The sequence below is a fragment of the Tyto alba genome, unplaced genomic scaffold (genome assembly GCF_018691265.1).
Source record: "Tyto alba isolate M040663 unplaced genomic scaffold, T.alba_DEE_v4.0 Super-Scaffold_27, whole genome shotgun sequence".
NCBI lineage: Eukaryota > Metazoa > Chordata > Aves > Strigiformes > Tytonidae > Tyto > Tyto alba.
In genome coordinates, this window is record NW_024881301.1 from 21,943,644 (window position 1) to 21,957,755 (window position 14,112).

At 38.3% G+C, this 14,112-nt stretch overlaps 1 protein-coding gene across 7 annotated transcripts in view; it reads left to right on the top strand.

The window, feature by feature from the left end:
- The window catches only part of CARMIL1 (capping protein regulator and myosin 1 linker 1), a 197,712-nt gene that overhangs the window by 83,953 nt on the left and 99,647 nt on the right, over positions 1–14,112 (top strand). For all 7 annotated transcript variants that reach the window (XM_042798035.1, XM_042798028.1, XM_042798031.1 and 4 more), the window contains exons 4-9: positions 2,442–2,501; positions 4,747–4,868; positions 6,801–6,898; positions 7,247–7,317; positions 7,448–7,521; positions 12,644–12,719. In XM_042798035.1, the coding sequence (XP_042653969.1) occupies positions 2,442–2,501; positions 4,747–4,868; positions 6,801–6,898; positions 7,247–7,317; positions 7,448–7,521; positions 12,644–12,719 (501 nt within the window). The remainder of the gene's footprint in view (positions 1–2,441; positions 2,502–4,746; positions 4,869–6,800; positions 6,899–7,246; positions 7,318–7,447; positions 7,522–12,643; positions 12,720–14,112) is intronic.

Below are 14,112 nucleotides of genomic sequence, written 5' to 3' on the forward strand. Positions count from 1 at the left end.
GTGTCATCAAACCCACAGATAAGTGTATGAAATACTTGTGGGAGTGTAATTCAGGTTTGTGAACGTATTTCTGGTGCCAGCTTTCATTACGTTTTGATTGAAAAAAATTAGAAACTGAAATTAGCTGTCTTGGTAACTGAAAGGTCCCTAAATGAGAGGCATTCATAGCCTTTTAAAAGGATTCTTAAAAAATATGATTTTAGGTAATAAATGAGATTATGCTTTTTAAAACCTTGTAAAAATTATTTCATAGTTTGAGGTAGTTGATGTTTCAAATGTGTTCTATATTTTTGCTGCTAAGCAAAGACTGTAAATCCATGGTTTTAAGTATACAAATGAACCAAAGATGAGCTACAGAGATGTTGCCACATTTTCTGGTATTTGTTAATTCTAGACAAGAGTAGTTTTGCAGATTGAATTCTTGCATCTAGATCAGTGTAAACTTTTAGAAGTAGGAAAGTATTTTTGATCGTGTATAATATATATATAAGCACACACACACATATATATGCATACATATGTGTGTGTGCATGTATATATATGTTTGCATATGGGTAGACAAATGTTAGGTAGTCTCATATGTTTAATTTGACTAGCACTGGAGAAAAAGAGCCTTTCACCTGTATACATGTAGTCTAGCTTACTCCAGTGGCCCACACCAAGAGCTGCTCTAGAATTTTAAATTTTTTTTCTGGCCTGAATGAACTCCATGGGCCCATGTCCTGCCATCACAGGAGACTGCCAGTCTTAGCTTACAGATGAGGCACTGAAGAGGCCTGAAGAAAGTGAATGGGATGATGCCTGTGCTGGCTCTGCCCCTGCTGCCTCCATTCCCAGTACCCACTGGCTTTGTAAGCCCTGTGGCCCGAAACCTCTTGTTTGCCGTGGACGCTGCCCCTGCAGCAGAATCAGGGAAGGGAAGCATGTGAACGCTCCTCAGGAACTTCAGAGTAGTTTGGTCACTAAGTTGGGACTTTGGTGGTAGGTCAGCTTTGCACAGAAATGGCTGAGAGGTGCTTGTATCGTCTGATGCTGTCAAATCATGAGGGCAACTGAAGGGAAAAGGATTCAGAAAACAGGCAACAAAGAACAAATACTAATAACATCTTCAATCTTTGCAGCTGTGAGTGGATAATGTAGTTAAGTGCTTAGAAAAGGTCTTCTATTTCATTAAACCACCCTAAATTTCAGTGCATTCTAAATCATAACTATTTTAATTGGAATTTTTTGGGCACCTTCATCCTGCTGTAATACTGTTCATGGCTACTTATCGATTTGCCAGTGAGACCTTGGTGTTCAGGACAGATGCTCTCCCTAGTATCTTGCTGCTTTCTGGAAAACTTTTATCTGGTTCTTATGGTTGGAAACTGGTACCTCCAGACTTCCCAGTGTACTTCCCAGTTGCAGCCTTTGCAGAGAGGAAATCTTGAGAGCTGCATCTGTGTTCTGAGCACCCCAGGAGTCATTCAGGGTCATCTTTCTAAAAGATTGCCACAAATATGGAAATAGAATAATATGGTGTTTGCCAGTTAGCCTGGGAGCACCCTGACTGTGAACCTAGGATAAGATAAAGCTCAGGAAACTTTGTGCAGTTCAGGCTTCTCAGTTACAATGGTTTTAATGATAAAAGGAAAAGACCATAGTAACATCTTGTCTTGTAGCTCGGATTCAGACCAAGAGGTTTGTTTCTTTCTGCATATCTGAGCTGTCAGGATGTTTGTCTGAGCAGTTGTGAATTCAGATCTTAGCACACTCCCTGTAGCTCTAGATTTGTCCTTGGAGAAGAGGACTTTCCTGCCATATTCTAAGCTTCCATTTGGATTCACTATATTCGCCCTTCTTCCCTGCCTATCCTGACTGTTGTCCAGATAACCCCCTCAAGCAAAGCTAATGTGTTATTTCATCTCATACTTTTAGATGTGCTAAAGCAGTCTTGAGCACTTCTATATCTCTATCTATGTATAGTATATTTATTTATATATGTATATATAAAAAAGTGCGTGTGCATGTCCCTTCAGCTTCTATGCAATAAAGTTTTTTACATTTATGATCAGTGTAACTAATGAAAGAGTAATATATGATGCTATAAGTATTTTAATTCATGATTTTTCAGTCACAAGGGTATACATCAGTAGGGTATTGTATAAATGATAGTTTTTATAGTAAAATTTTGTCAGAAATTTTATTATAAGTTTATGTGCTTATAGCTTGCAGCAAAAGGTCCAATGTGGTATTCCTATAACCTGTAATGAGCAAATATAAGTGGGTTTTTTGTGTAAAATGTGATTAAATATTAACAAATACTTAGTGTCATTTACAGAAATTGATGTAAAATAACAGTAGCCTCCATCAAAGTTTTCTTAACCTCATTGAAAAGTGTAAGTGCTCTTTAAAATAAGATAATATTTGTACTAATGTCCTATTTTCTTTTTTTAATACAGTTAGAACTAACTTTCAGCTACTTGGAAATCCAAGGAGTAACTTCCAGTAAACCGGGTCAGGTGAGTATATCATAGATAAAAGATACTTGTTTACTCATTGCTTAAACTGTTCCAGCCAAGGAGGTAATGCTCTAAAATGCAGGTGTCCCCATCTGGTGAGCACGCTGTACATTTGCATTCTTATATTCATGATGCTTGAAAGTCTTAGCAATAATGATATAAGAATTTAAAGAGTCAATTTTAGGAATGTGTTGTGTAGATGGGATGATGATAAGAAGTATATTTTTTTTCCTAGTTCAATAAAGTACAAGTTTTCATTTGTCTCGTAAGTGAATATTTTTCTCAGGGACGATAAAACAATGGCAACTAGTATATAATCACCACCATGCAAGCTTGAGCGGCTTCTGTGCTGTATACCTTTATGGTGAAACAAAAAGCTACTGCTTACATTGCAGGCAGAAATGGTTTGCTTCCAACTATTGGTGCCATTGCTGTATACAACACAAAATATATTTGACAGCAAGTTATGTGCCTAAAAAAGTGAATGTCAAAGAGAAAGTGCTGAAAAGAAGAATGCCTTTACTACATTTTTCATTTGCAAGATGAACGTGTTGACAAGATTTGACAGCTCAATTGTATCAAAATCTTCATGTGTTTCATGTGTGTTTGACTGTTAAAGAGCTTTTTAAAAATGGGAGTGTCTGACACTTAATTTAAACTCTGAAAAGCTCTCATTGTGTTTAGCATGTCATCTTTTTAACCTGGCTTTTGAAGTTTTCCTTAAAGGAGAAAAAAACCAAAAGGTCCAGATGTTTCTTATTTTAACGGGGAGACGTTTAGTAAATTCTGTGTATGTTTTTGTGACTTTAAGGTACTAAAATGCCATGGTACCTAATACTAATTATTCCTGGAGGCATAGACAATCACTGTTGTATCAGGGTTTACAAGAGATTTTTAGCAGCCTCGCTTAGCATAACATTTTCCTAAAACATTCAGGTTTTGCATGTTTACGTCATTTGTGTTTTAAATGTGTAAGGCTTATAGATGAAGGCAGACAGAATCCTAGATTATTGCTTGTGGGGCAAATGGCATGGTTGCAATTTTCCTGCAAATAGTGTGTTATATCCATGGTACCTGAAGGACATAGTCTTGTGTTAGGCATCTCACAGAAAGCCATGAAGATCTTCCCACTGCAAGATAAGTGAACGAATGGACAGAATAATGTAGGGAGTTGTTGTGTTAATATTGGTGATAATAAAAAACATTAGTAGCTTGTCCATGTGCTTATTTGTCTTCAGGGAGTGACAGCAACAGGTTCAGAAAAGAGCTGAACTGGTAGGAAAACGTGTGAAGATTCTTGGTGTGCTTTTGCAATAATACAGCCTCTTTGAGGGTTATGAAGACCCTGGACGTGAACTGGGAACTAAACAAGCCCTGGGAACTAGTTTCAATAAAAAACAATCTTCTGTAGTATACTATGCAGTGTCCCATCTCATACCCTCTATCTACACTTCTTATTTATTGCTCATGTTAGCTTCTGACTGTGTATGCACAGCTCCCCATCTAAAAGAATTTGACTTGGGCTGTGCTAAATATTTGCATTGGAGAAGACAGAAACATTATATTGTTTCCTGTGTTGCAGCTAAAAGCAGCAGCAGACCCGATGTGTCAGTCATACAGTAATCTGACTTGATTCTGAACACTCAATGTATAAAAGAAATGGATTGCAAAAGGCTTTATTTTTCCCCCCCTTGCTGCAGCACTTATCCCCCAGACAGTGGGACAGAGATGTTGGCTGAGTTATTGCTTCATCTGAGCTGAGACAATGTATTACCATAACATTTTTTTAAACGGCAGAGATCAAAGCATTAGAGCTTTTCCAGAGGATCACAGCCATTAAAGACTTTTATTTTTTTTTCTGGAGGAAGCAGGCCTTGCTCATTCAATAGTTCCCTGTCAGGCTGCGCTCGCTTCTCCTGATGTTCTGGGATGTGTTTCAAAAGAGGACAATGCTGTGAAAAGTTCTTGGTTTTCAGAGTGTCAGTTGAGGTCAAGATCCTTGGAAACTTTTATTCCCATGGGAAGCAGGGCACTGTTGGGAAAAGCAATCTGAGTACAGGGGTCTTGCACACTCAAGAACAATTTTCAGAAACTTTACCTGGAGCGTTGTCGTGTCATGTCTTAAAGAATAACAGATTCCTACCGGCATGCAAAGCATTCAGCTGGCATTCAAAATGCTCTCCTTTTTAAATGGACATGAATTATATGATACCCAGTTCCTGCCCTCATGCCCTCTTATTTACAGTTGATTATGGAAACCGAGAAATGCAGCATCTCTATGAAGATGGCATCCTCGGAGGATGTGAACGAGGTGCTGGCGCACATTGGGACCTGCCTCAGGAAGATATTCCCTGGACTCTCACCAGTGTAAGTGTCTTCTAGGGCACCTCTAGCAGCAACAGATTGTGTGGAAAGCGTGACAAGCCACCACTTTTTGTCTGCAGGTCTCCCCACTCTGACCTCAGAAATGCAGTGAGGGGATGCGAAACACCTTGAGGCAAGCACTAAGCTTTTACGCAGATATATCAGATATATCAGAACCAGGAGTCAGTGCAGAGCATAGGTAGGCTGTGCATTCTCTTAGGGTCAAAAGAACCCTTTTTTTTTTTGAAGGGGCAATGCAGGTGTCTTAAATCTTCATTTTGCCTTATTGCATCTCCAGCCTCAGGTATAGCTTAGGTTCTGGCTTTTTGTTGTCATTTACTCTTTTCCCCATAAACAGCTGTGATATTCAGTGTGCATTTTTGTTTTGTTTTCCCTAGTAGTAAAATCTGAGTTGGAAGAGGAGGGAAAAGTTCTGTTTACTTCCAGTGCTTGTGAAAGGATGCACATGATTAGGAGCCTTGTTCTTTAAAACTGAGTCCTGAGTCTTGTCATATACTTTCCGTGGTGTAAATGGCTCCTCCTCTAGCTTTTTGATCTGCTTCTTTGTGTTCTTGCCTTTGTGTGTGTGTGTTTGTTTTTTTCTTGTATCTGTGCTTCTTAATTTTATCATCTTGCAGCAATTCTCAGTAGTTTATCTTTATTTTTTTTTATTTCTTCTCTCTGTCCTTGCCTCATCATCATTTTCTACCACATCATGCAGCTCTACTATTACTCTCTTCAGCTCCTGGTTTTCAGCAATATTGGAGAAAGTAGCCTGTGCAGAAGAATTTTCCAGGATACACTGATCTTTCTAAGTGAGCTTTTGTAACAGACATTAGACATGGTCAGGATAAATTTACATATTTTATTTTGAGTGCATGTCTTTATTATTCACCTTTCCTGTAGGTGAAATAGGAAATCAAGTTTAGAAACTCAGGCTGGCAGTTTCTTTTTTTTTTTTTTTTTTTTTTTTTTAATTTCCAGTATATCTCTCTGGTATTATTAACTGCCTTAATGGAGGTCAAGCTCTTCTTTCAGAAACCATACATACAAGTGATTATTTATGAGCAGGTTTGCCATAAAACCTCAGAAACTGTGTGAGAAATGTAGGCAAAATTAATAGAACGAAGAGGGCTGCAAGGCTGTGTGTGTTTGTCTTGAGTGTCTGTGAAGTCCTTGAGACCTGTCTCTGGGCTTTCCTGAGAACATTGCTGGAGCATTTGGTATAGCTGTATGGAAAACTTGGTTCCTGGGAAAGAAATCAAATTCCTTTCTCTCTTCTCGGATGGCATTACTTTGCAAAACAAAGGCATTGGAGTTGTGCAGATCATATAAGATCAGAACAAGCAAAAAGGGGGAAAGAGGTTCCTCCCATTAATATCTTTTATTTGTTCCTTCCCTCTGTTTTATTGAACTCTGCAGTTTATGAGGCAGTCCTGTCATTCAGTAAAACAGATAGTTGCATTTCTTAAAAGGTAGGAAGGGATTGTGGTTTTGTTTAGGGAAGAAGGAACACTACCAAATTAGAAAGATTAGAGCTGGGTATCCAGCGTGCAGCCTAGAGGCCACATGTGGCTACTCAGCAGTGGTTTTGGGGTAACCAGTAATACTGTGTATCTCCCCTATTTTGGGCATCATTGTGTTAGTCAAGGGCCATAAGTCTCCATAGCTTGAGTGATCCTGTCACAGAAAAGGGCTCAGTTGCTCCAGTAGTCACAGGGTGAATCATTAGAAAGGAAGAAGAGACAAATAAATGTTACTCCTGCTGGGTGGCATCACGATATGTGTGAATTTTAGGCAGAGAAGTATATTAAAAGATGGTAATTCTTCCTATACACTCATTTAAAAATGCACTTGAAATAAAGAAGGCTTATGAACTTAAAAATGCTTTAAAAGTCATGATTTTTTTTTTTTTTTTATCCCTTTTGCATCTAGGAGGATTCTGAAAAAAGTAACTATGGAGCCTTCAGAAAGACTGGCTAATCTCCAGGCCCTGTGGGACAGTCAGACAGTGGCAGAACTTGGACCTTGCGGTGAGAATGAATTTAAAGGCTCAAATATAAAAAGGCTGGAATTGCAGTGTCAGGAAGTTTAATTCTATTTCTGGCAGAAGCTTGTAAAGGTGTAATTAGTTTTAAGGTGTAATTAGTATGGAGCAGACTTCTGATTGGTAGGTGAAAGCACTATTCTGAGCTTTCTTGCAACCTGCTGGGCAAAGATAGGATAGTCTCAGTTTCTTCAGCAGCACAATGTACAGCCTTCTGATGGAAAAAGAGAGTCAGTTTTGAAAGACTAGATCTTTAAGTATTAAGGTATCCTTTTAGATGTTGGTTTTCTTGTTTTACTATTATGTGTTAAATGTTCTCTTGGGTTGTTTTTAGGAGGCTTTTCACAGATGTATGCCTGCGTGTGTGATTGGCTTGGATTTCCCTATAGAGAAGAAGTACAGTGGGTAAGTACGTGTCTTGTTCTGGAGCTCTTCTCAGCTAACTGTACAAATGATGAAAGAGCAGGTAAATCATAGTACTTGGGGAAACAACAACAACTCTGTAAAGATGTATTTGGTTATGTATTTTTAACAGGATGTTGATACGATTTATCTGACACAAGATACCAGAGAGTTGAATTTGCAAGACTTCAGCCACCTTGACCACAGGTAAACAATATGCAGTAATCATGCTAATATTTTGCAAGCTTTCCTTATTGCCCCTCTCCATAGGGTTCACCGGCCCTTGCTGAAGTGGGATCATCCTGTAGCTGTTACCTGAATATGTAGACCTTTGTAATGACCATCTGTAGCATTTTTAGTTTTCAGCACAAAGCTGCTGTTTTTTCATGAAAGCCCCAAGGAGAGCATGTTTCATTGAAGAGCCTGAGAAGATAAATGTATTTTGCTATCGGAAGTACTCCAGAGGTTAGCAGATAGATACTTTTCCTGGGCTGGCAGATATAAGAACTCGAGCTCAGCAGAGAAAACATGCAACTACATCTGGTGGGCAAAGCAAAAAAGGAAATTATGCAGTCTTTACTTACGCAGAATCTTTTTCTCATGGTGTACACAGTAAAGGAAATTATTTTTGTCAGCAAGTCAGTGGAAGGTTTAAGTTGTTCAACTGAATCCCAGCCAGTAGTTTCTTCACTTAAAATAGTTGTTATCAAAAATGTGTACTTCCAGAAAGGAACTAATTGAGGGTAATTTTACTGTGAGATGCTGAAACTTAGCTAAGTGTTGTATTTGGTTTACTGAATTTAGCTGGCTGAGAAAATTGGATTCTAAGGAAGTTGAATCTGAAGATATTTCAGTAGGAGGAAATGGGAGGAAGTCTTAACTGAAATCCATCATTATACAAGGAAAATGGTAAATTTAGGAAACTGTAAATAAGATAGAGAAAGCAGAAAGCATTTGTTCCTTTGGGAAAGCCCAGTAAAAGAATTAAGAATCTGTCAGAGGTTCAGGGTTAAAATATTATAACAGAAAGACTGAACTTGGAGGTGGGCAAATAAGAGCATTTTGTCACAGCATTCTTTGCAGCTTTAAACTATCTAGTATGTAAACTCGCAAAAAAACCCACTCAAATACTTTCTCAGCTTCTGTGATGGGTTTTGCAAAGTAACTAAGCTGTTACCTGTGTTGGCTAATTCAGAAGTAATTCAGACAAGACTACAGGTTTGCAACTAGTGCATCACAGATGCAGCCAAAGACTGGTTGGTTAGGCCTTCCTGAGAGAAGATAAGGAAAGGAATACTGTTCAGCACAAACAAATATGGGGCAAGAATGTAAGAATGCTTTAAACATACTGCAAGGTGGAAGTGCTGAGAAGACCGTGGGGAATTCTTGAGAAAGTGACTTACAGATACCTAACTTCGAGAGGAATTAAATGTTTGAACAATTTATTGGAAATAAAAACCATTACTTATTAGCAAAGAGTAGATAGAAGCAGTGTATTAAGTATTTAGAACGTCAGCTGGTTCAAATGAGTTGGCCTTTGGAAAACAAAATAATGAGTTTCTTGCTTCACAGAAGCTTTTCATTGAAGTATACCTGACAAAATTGACATCACTGAGGAAATATATTTGTGTTGTTAGTAAAAGTATTTATTAAATATCTCATGATTGTATAAATCCAAAGATTCAAAACAATTTTGGAGCCATTTACATGACGTGGAATCCATCTTGTGATGAGAGTTTCTGTGTGTTGAGGACTGAACAGAGAAAAAGGTTTTGGATTGAATCTTCAAGAAAAAAGTTTTTGGCTTCCTAAAAAATTTAATTAAAATACAAATTAGGGTCTGAGATCCCAGTCAATTCAAGAATGTGTGTGAGTGTTTCGTGATATATTTAGCACAGTGAGAATGCTATAGATTAATAATATGCCATCATGCTTTGGGTTTTAAGAGACTGTTGTATATCTTGTGCATCTAATTTTGGGGATTGCTGAAATTATATACTTCATGTTGTGGAGTAGCTCTGAAGCAAGATAGGGTAGGTACACCAGTTCTCTATATACAGGGGCTATGCATTGCAAAAATAAACAATTTGTGGTTTTCCTAGTAAAGTATTTCTGTTAGAGGGCAACAGAAGATGGCATGAATTATAGATGAATTTAAGTTCCCATAGTGTCTGACATTTAGAGTGCATAGCATGGCTTGGCACATGGGAACATGACTTCTGAGGTTCTATCTAAAGTTATGTTGCACTGTGAACCATATAATTATTTAACAACAACAAAAAGACTCAATGTAAACAGGGCTTATTTAAGTCAACAGCACAATTTTCATCTGCGTAGTGTATGTTTTAGCATGTTTGGACATTCAAAAAATTGTCAGAAAAGTGTGATTGGCTAGATTCTTTTTCCTTGCACTGTTTAGATTTCTTGCCGTCAAATACAGTGGGAGACAGAGATGTTGAAAAAAATGTGATTGCATTAGTGAAGCTTGAATGTTGTTGAAGATTTGAGAGATGTTCTGCATTCCAGAACAGGATCTTTTCATTTTAAGATGGCACAGATTTACATTTTGTAAATCTTACTTTATTCTGGATGGTAGCTTAGTAAACAAAATAATAAATATAAGTAACTCTGTGAAGGAAGGTTATGAGAAGGTCCTGGTTTTGGAAATGGACATTAGTGTTCTTTCATAAAGTATTGGAGAAGAATTCAGGTAATTTTTAGTACCACATCTAGAATTTAATATAATAAAGTCAGTAAAGTAGTGTATAATTTTGAAAAGTAAAACTCGGTAACAGGTACAATGAGGTTAGGCAAGCTCAAAGCAAGAGAAAGGAGTACAGGTAAATTCCTAAAGAACCCTCATTAATCAGAAGCATCTTCAAAAATTTGAACAAAATGAAATAAAGACTAAAACTGTAGTTTCTCTTTAAAGTCAGACAGTAGAATCTGATAGAGCAGAGTTTCTAGGCTGTAAGGCTACTGCAGAATGGGCAGAGGTTTGGGTCTTCAGGCACATGGAGAGGAAAGGTGGTGGTGGGGGCTGGGGGGTGTCACTGAAGTGTGCCCGTTATCTGTGCTTGTCTAGGATTTGAACAAACAGGCCTTGAATACTGCGGAAGACTAAACTATTTAAAGATGAGAATTCGCTAATCAGCTGGGTTGATTTGTTTTAAAACATTCCTGTCCTGCTGCGGCAATGTTTCTTTAACTGCTTGATAGTGGTGGTTTTCCCACTAACACAGAGCACCCCCTGTACTTCAGCCGTTTTTCCCCAGGGCCTGGGGAGCAGAGGGGAGACAGGGGTGGCCTCGGTCAGGTTCTGCCTGCAGCCACTCTCCTGCCCAGAACGTACTGAGCTCTTGCCAGCCCTCCAAGCCAGTTTACCAGCTCCCTGGTAGTGTAAACACTTTTAGCTAGGGACCCCTGACCGTTGTCCCTCTGTGCCATTTGGAAGAGCTGGCGCTGCTGCTGACGGCTGAAATACATCTGCTGGTGGTGCCTTCTACCTGTTTTTGGGGTGGTGATCCCCAGCGTGGAAAACTGCGCTCCACCGATGTGATGGTTGTACCATCAGCCTCTCCAGTGTTTGCCCTGCAGCATTCACCACTAGCTGTGGCTGGCTGGTTACCACTGGGTGGATAAACCAAAATTACACCTGAAAAACTACTCTTGTGTTCATTCCACTTCCAAGACAAAAGCTCTGGCAAGGGGGACATCAGAGCTGCTAATTCATTACCTTCTTACCAAGCACGCCAAGGGAAAGCAAAGGAGGAACAAACCTCTGTGTGGACATTAGTTACCCCATAGCAAGGTTCCTGCATGCCCAACCTAGGGGGAAAATACTTCTGCGTTGGTTTTCCCCCCCATCTCACGTTTCACTAGTCAGTTGCTGCTTTCCGTGGAGATAAAGTGTGCGTGTGTGTTTGTCTGTAGGAACAAAAACAACGTGGTGGATGGAAATAAATCTATACACTTCAGGAAGCTGATAAGACTCTACTGTGCCAGGGGAATTGAATTCACCATGAGACTTGATGTGTGCTGTGAGCAAGATGGAAAACAGGCTCACTCCTTGAAGGGCACCACACACTAGTTCCTCTGCAGGAGTGTGAAAATGGTCTATTTGCATGAGCTTCGCAGTTGGTGGGCTACAATCTTTTGCTGAAAAACGCAGCACCTTCTTACTGTTACCTTAGTGATGGGCTTGTACTTCCAAATCTAGCAAGTGCAGTTCCCAATATAACCTGCTGAAGTCTTGTCCATATGATGTTGCCTTGTCTCCTGGCTTTCCTATATCTTTGACAACCACCCTGAAGCATCTAAATGTTCGTGAAGGAACAGTGAAGGAGAGGAAGAAGGAAAAGAAAATGTGAGAAGGGTGCTGCTTGTTTAGTGTAGATCTGTGCCTACCTGCATATGTCCTGAATGAAAAGCTGGAGGGGGGTGGGACTAGATTATAAAAACAAATACTTTTAAATTTCTCCCTGTAAAAACTGGAGCTCGGATGGTGATATTTTGCTGGTTGGGTAAGTTAATGTATGTTACAGCTCTTCTATAATGATGAGAGGTTTCTAAGTAAAGTCCAAATATAGGTGTATATATGTATTTAATATGTTGTGTCAAAATGATCCAAGTACTGCACTGCTAAATAGTATGCTAGTACTTGATGGATGATTTTGCTGGGGGGTAGTATGTGCACATGACATTTATCAATGGCTGTTATTGGAGAGACTTAACAGAGGGAGAGCAGATCACATTAAGAGGCTTGGAATGAAGAAAATGGGAATAATTCACAATTTCATTTGTTAAATCCCTTTTACAGTTAAGGAGGGTTTGTGCTGAAAGTGGTATTATCCTTTTGCAGGTCTCCTGCTTCCTGGGGGAATTTAACTATAGAGATGAGACAAGGAGGTGTTCTCTAGAAGCATTCAGTCATGGAATTATATTAAATCATCAGACTGCCAAAAAGCTTTTTAGTGTCACGCTCAATTATAATTAGAGGTGATTAAGAAGCTTAAATATGTCACAGGCTGAAGAAGAAGTAATGCTAAAAGTAGGAATGGCAGCCCAGACAAATTCCTGGTTCAAAAATTCATGCTAGAATGGATGTCAGTTGGCCAATCAAAAATTTATATTAAAATATGAGAAAGACACACAGCTGCTGGTGATACTTATTTTTTAGAATGCAGAGCTTTCTGTAGTGAGAATGTTAGACAATTAGCATTGCAAAAGAATGGGAAATTAGATATGAAAGAACACTTAAGAGATTGTTTCAAATTACCAAAGCTGACAGTTACATGAAATGTGTGTAAAAGTGTTTTTCTTTTTCTAGAGACTTAATACCTATAGTTGCTGCCCTGGAGTATAATCAGTGGTTTACAAAGCTGTCCTCCAAGGATCTGAAATTAGTAAGTAATAAATTAAAACATATCTGTTTCTACCAATCTGTGCTGTGTTTTAGAGGATGCTATTACATTTTTCAAGGTAAACTCTTTTAGGACAGTACAACTGGGCAATCTATTGAAATTTTTTTTCCCTTAATCATATCAGGAAAATATAAACTGTTGGATAGGTAATTTATGCCATAGAAACATTGTGGATAGTCAGGTCTTTTCAAAATTTCAAGTGAATGAAGTTTGAAAACTTTGTTGGGTAATACCAGTAACCTGTAAAACTACTTAATTAGGTGTTGCTAGCTGCCTCAAACAATATTGGATGTCTAAATAGGAAAGTAACTCTAAAGCTGACAGAAATCTCAGTTGATTTTTTGGAGATGGAAAGAAAGTATCAGGATTTGGGTTTTTCTCACATTTAAAGCAGGTTTTTCCTCTTAATTTTCATTGCAACTTAATAAATTTTTCTCCCAGTTGTCTGAAGCTAACCCTGTGTAGTAATAAGTAGGTAGTGATGTGTGACACCGATATTCTTCCACATCAGTTTTCTTTCTGAAAAGCAAAAAGAGGGCACATCTAAACAAGTTGGACTACTGAAGAAAGAGGAAACAAAATCAGTAATTAGGCGACTTTTAAAATATATCAAAATACACTTTTTTTTCTAAACTTGAAAATTTTTAGTCGCAGGTTGAGTTAGTGGTTTGAGAAATTGCTTTCACACTTACATCCAGAAGCTTTGGTCCTTAAAAATGAAGGTTGAGTTTCATCTTGTTTAAATTGATGCAGTTTTATTGATCTGAAAATGGTTTTACTGCATTCCTATTCTGTCACTTTCCATGAAATATCAGTAGAAACTAGCTTATCTGATTCTTGGCAGAAGAGTAGGCAAAAAGTTTTTCTTTCTTGATGGGACATCTTATTCAAAATTATGCATGGAATGAAACTGGGAGTATTTTTAATGCTGTTGTAGTTTGCTGTTAAAATCTCTGTTGTTAAAAGCTACAATGCAATTAGTCAGTTTCTGCTTCAATTAAATGAGATAGTTTGCTTAGTTAGAAGACTGGCTGGTGTTTGCTTAGAACAAGAACTGGCCATATTATCTGTCTGAGATATTTTTATGTGAAAGTTTTTTGGAATTCTTAGCAGCTTTTCTGTAGAAAACAAACTTTGTCAACCTTCAAAATGCACCGATTCCTTAAAAACAAACAAACTTCAGCTTCCACACATTCCATTTTCAGTCAGAACCACCAGGAAAATGTAAATTGTTGGACAGTAAATCAGTGCCACAGGAACACTGCTGAGGGTCAGTATGAGGTCAGACATATCCGGAGGCCATTGAATGCTTTGTGCTTCATGAGTCCTGCTCTGACATATTGTGTTTGATAGATGGTATCCACAGTGTTTTTAT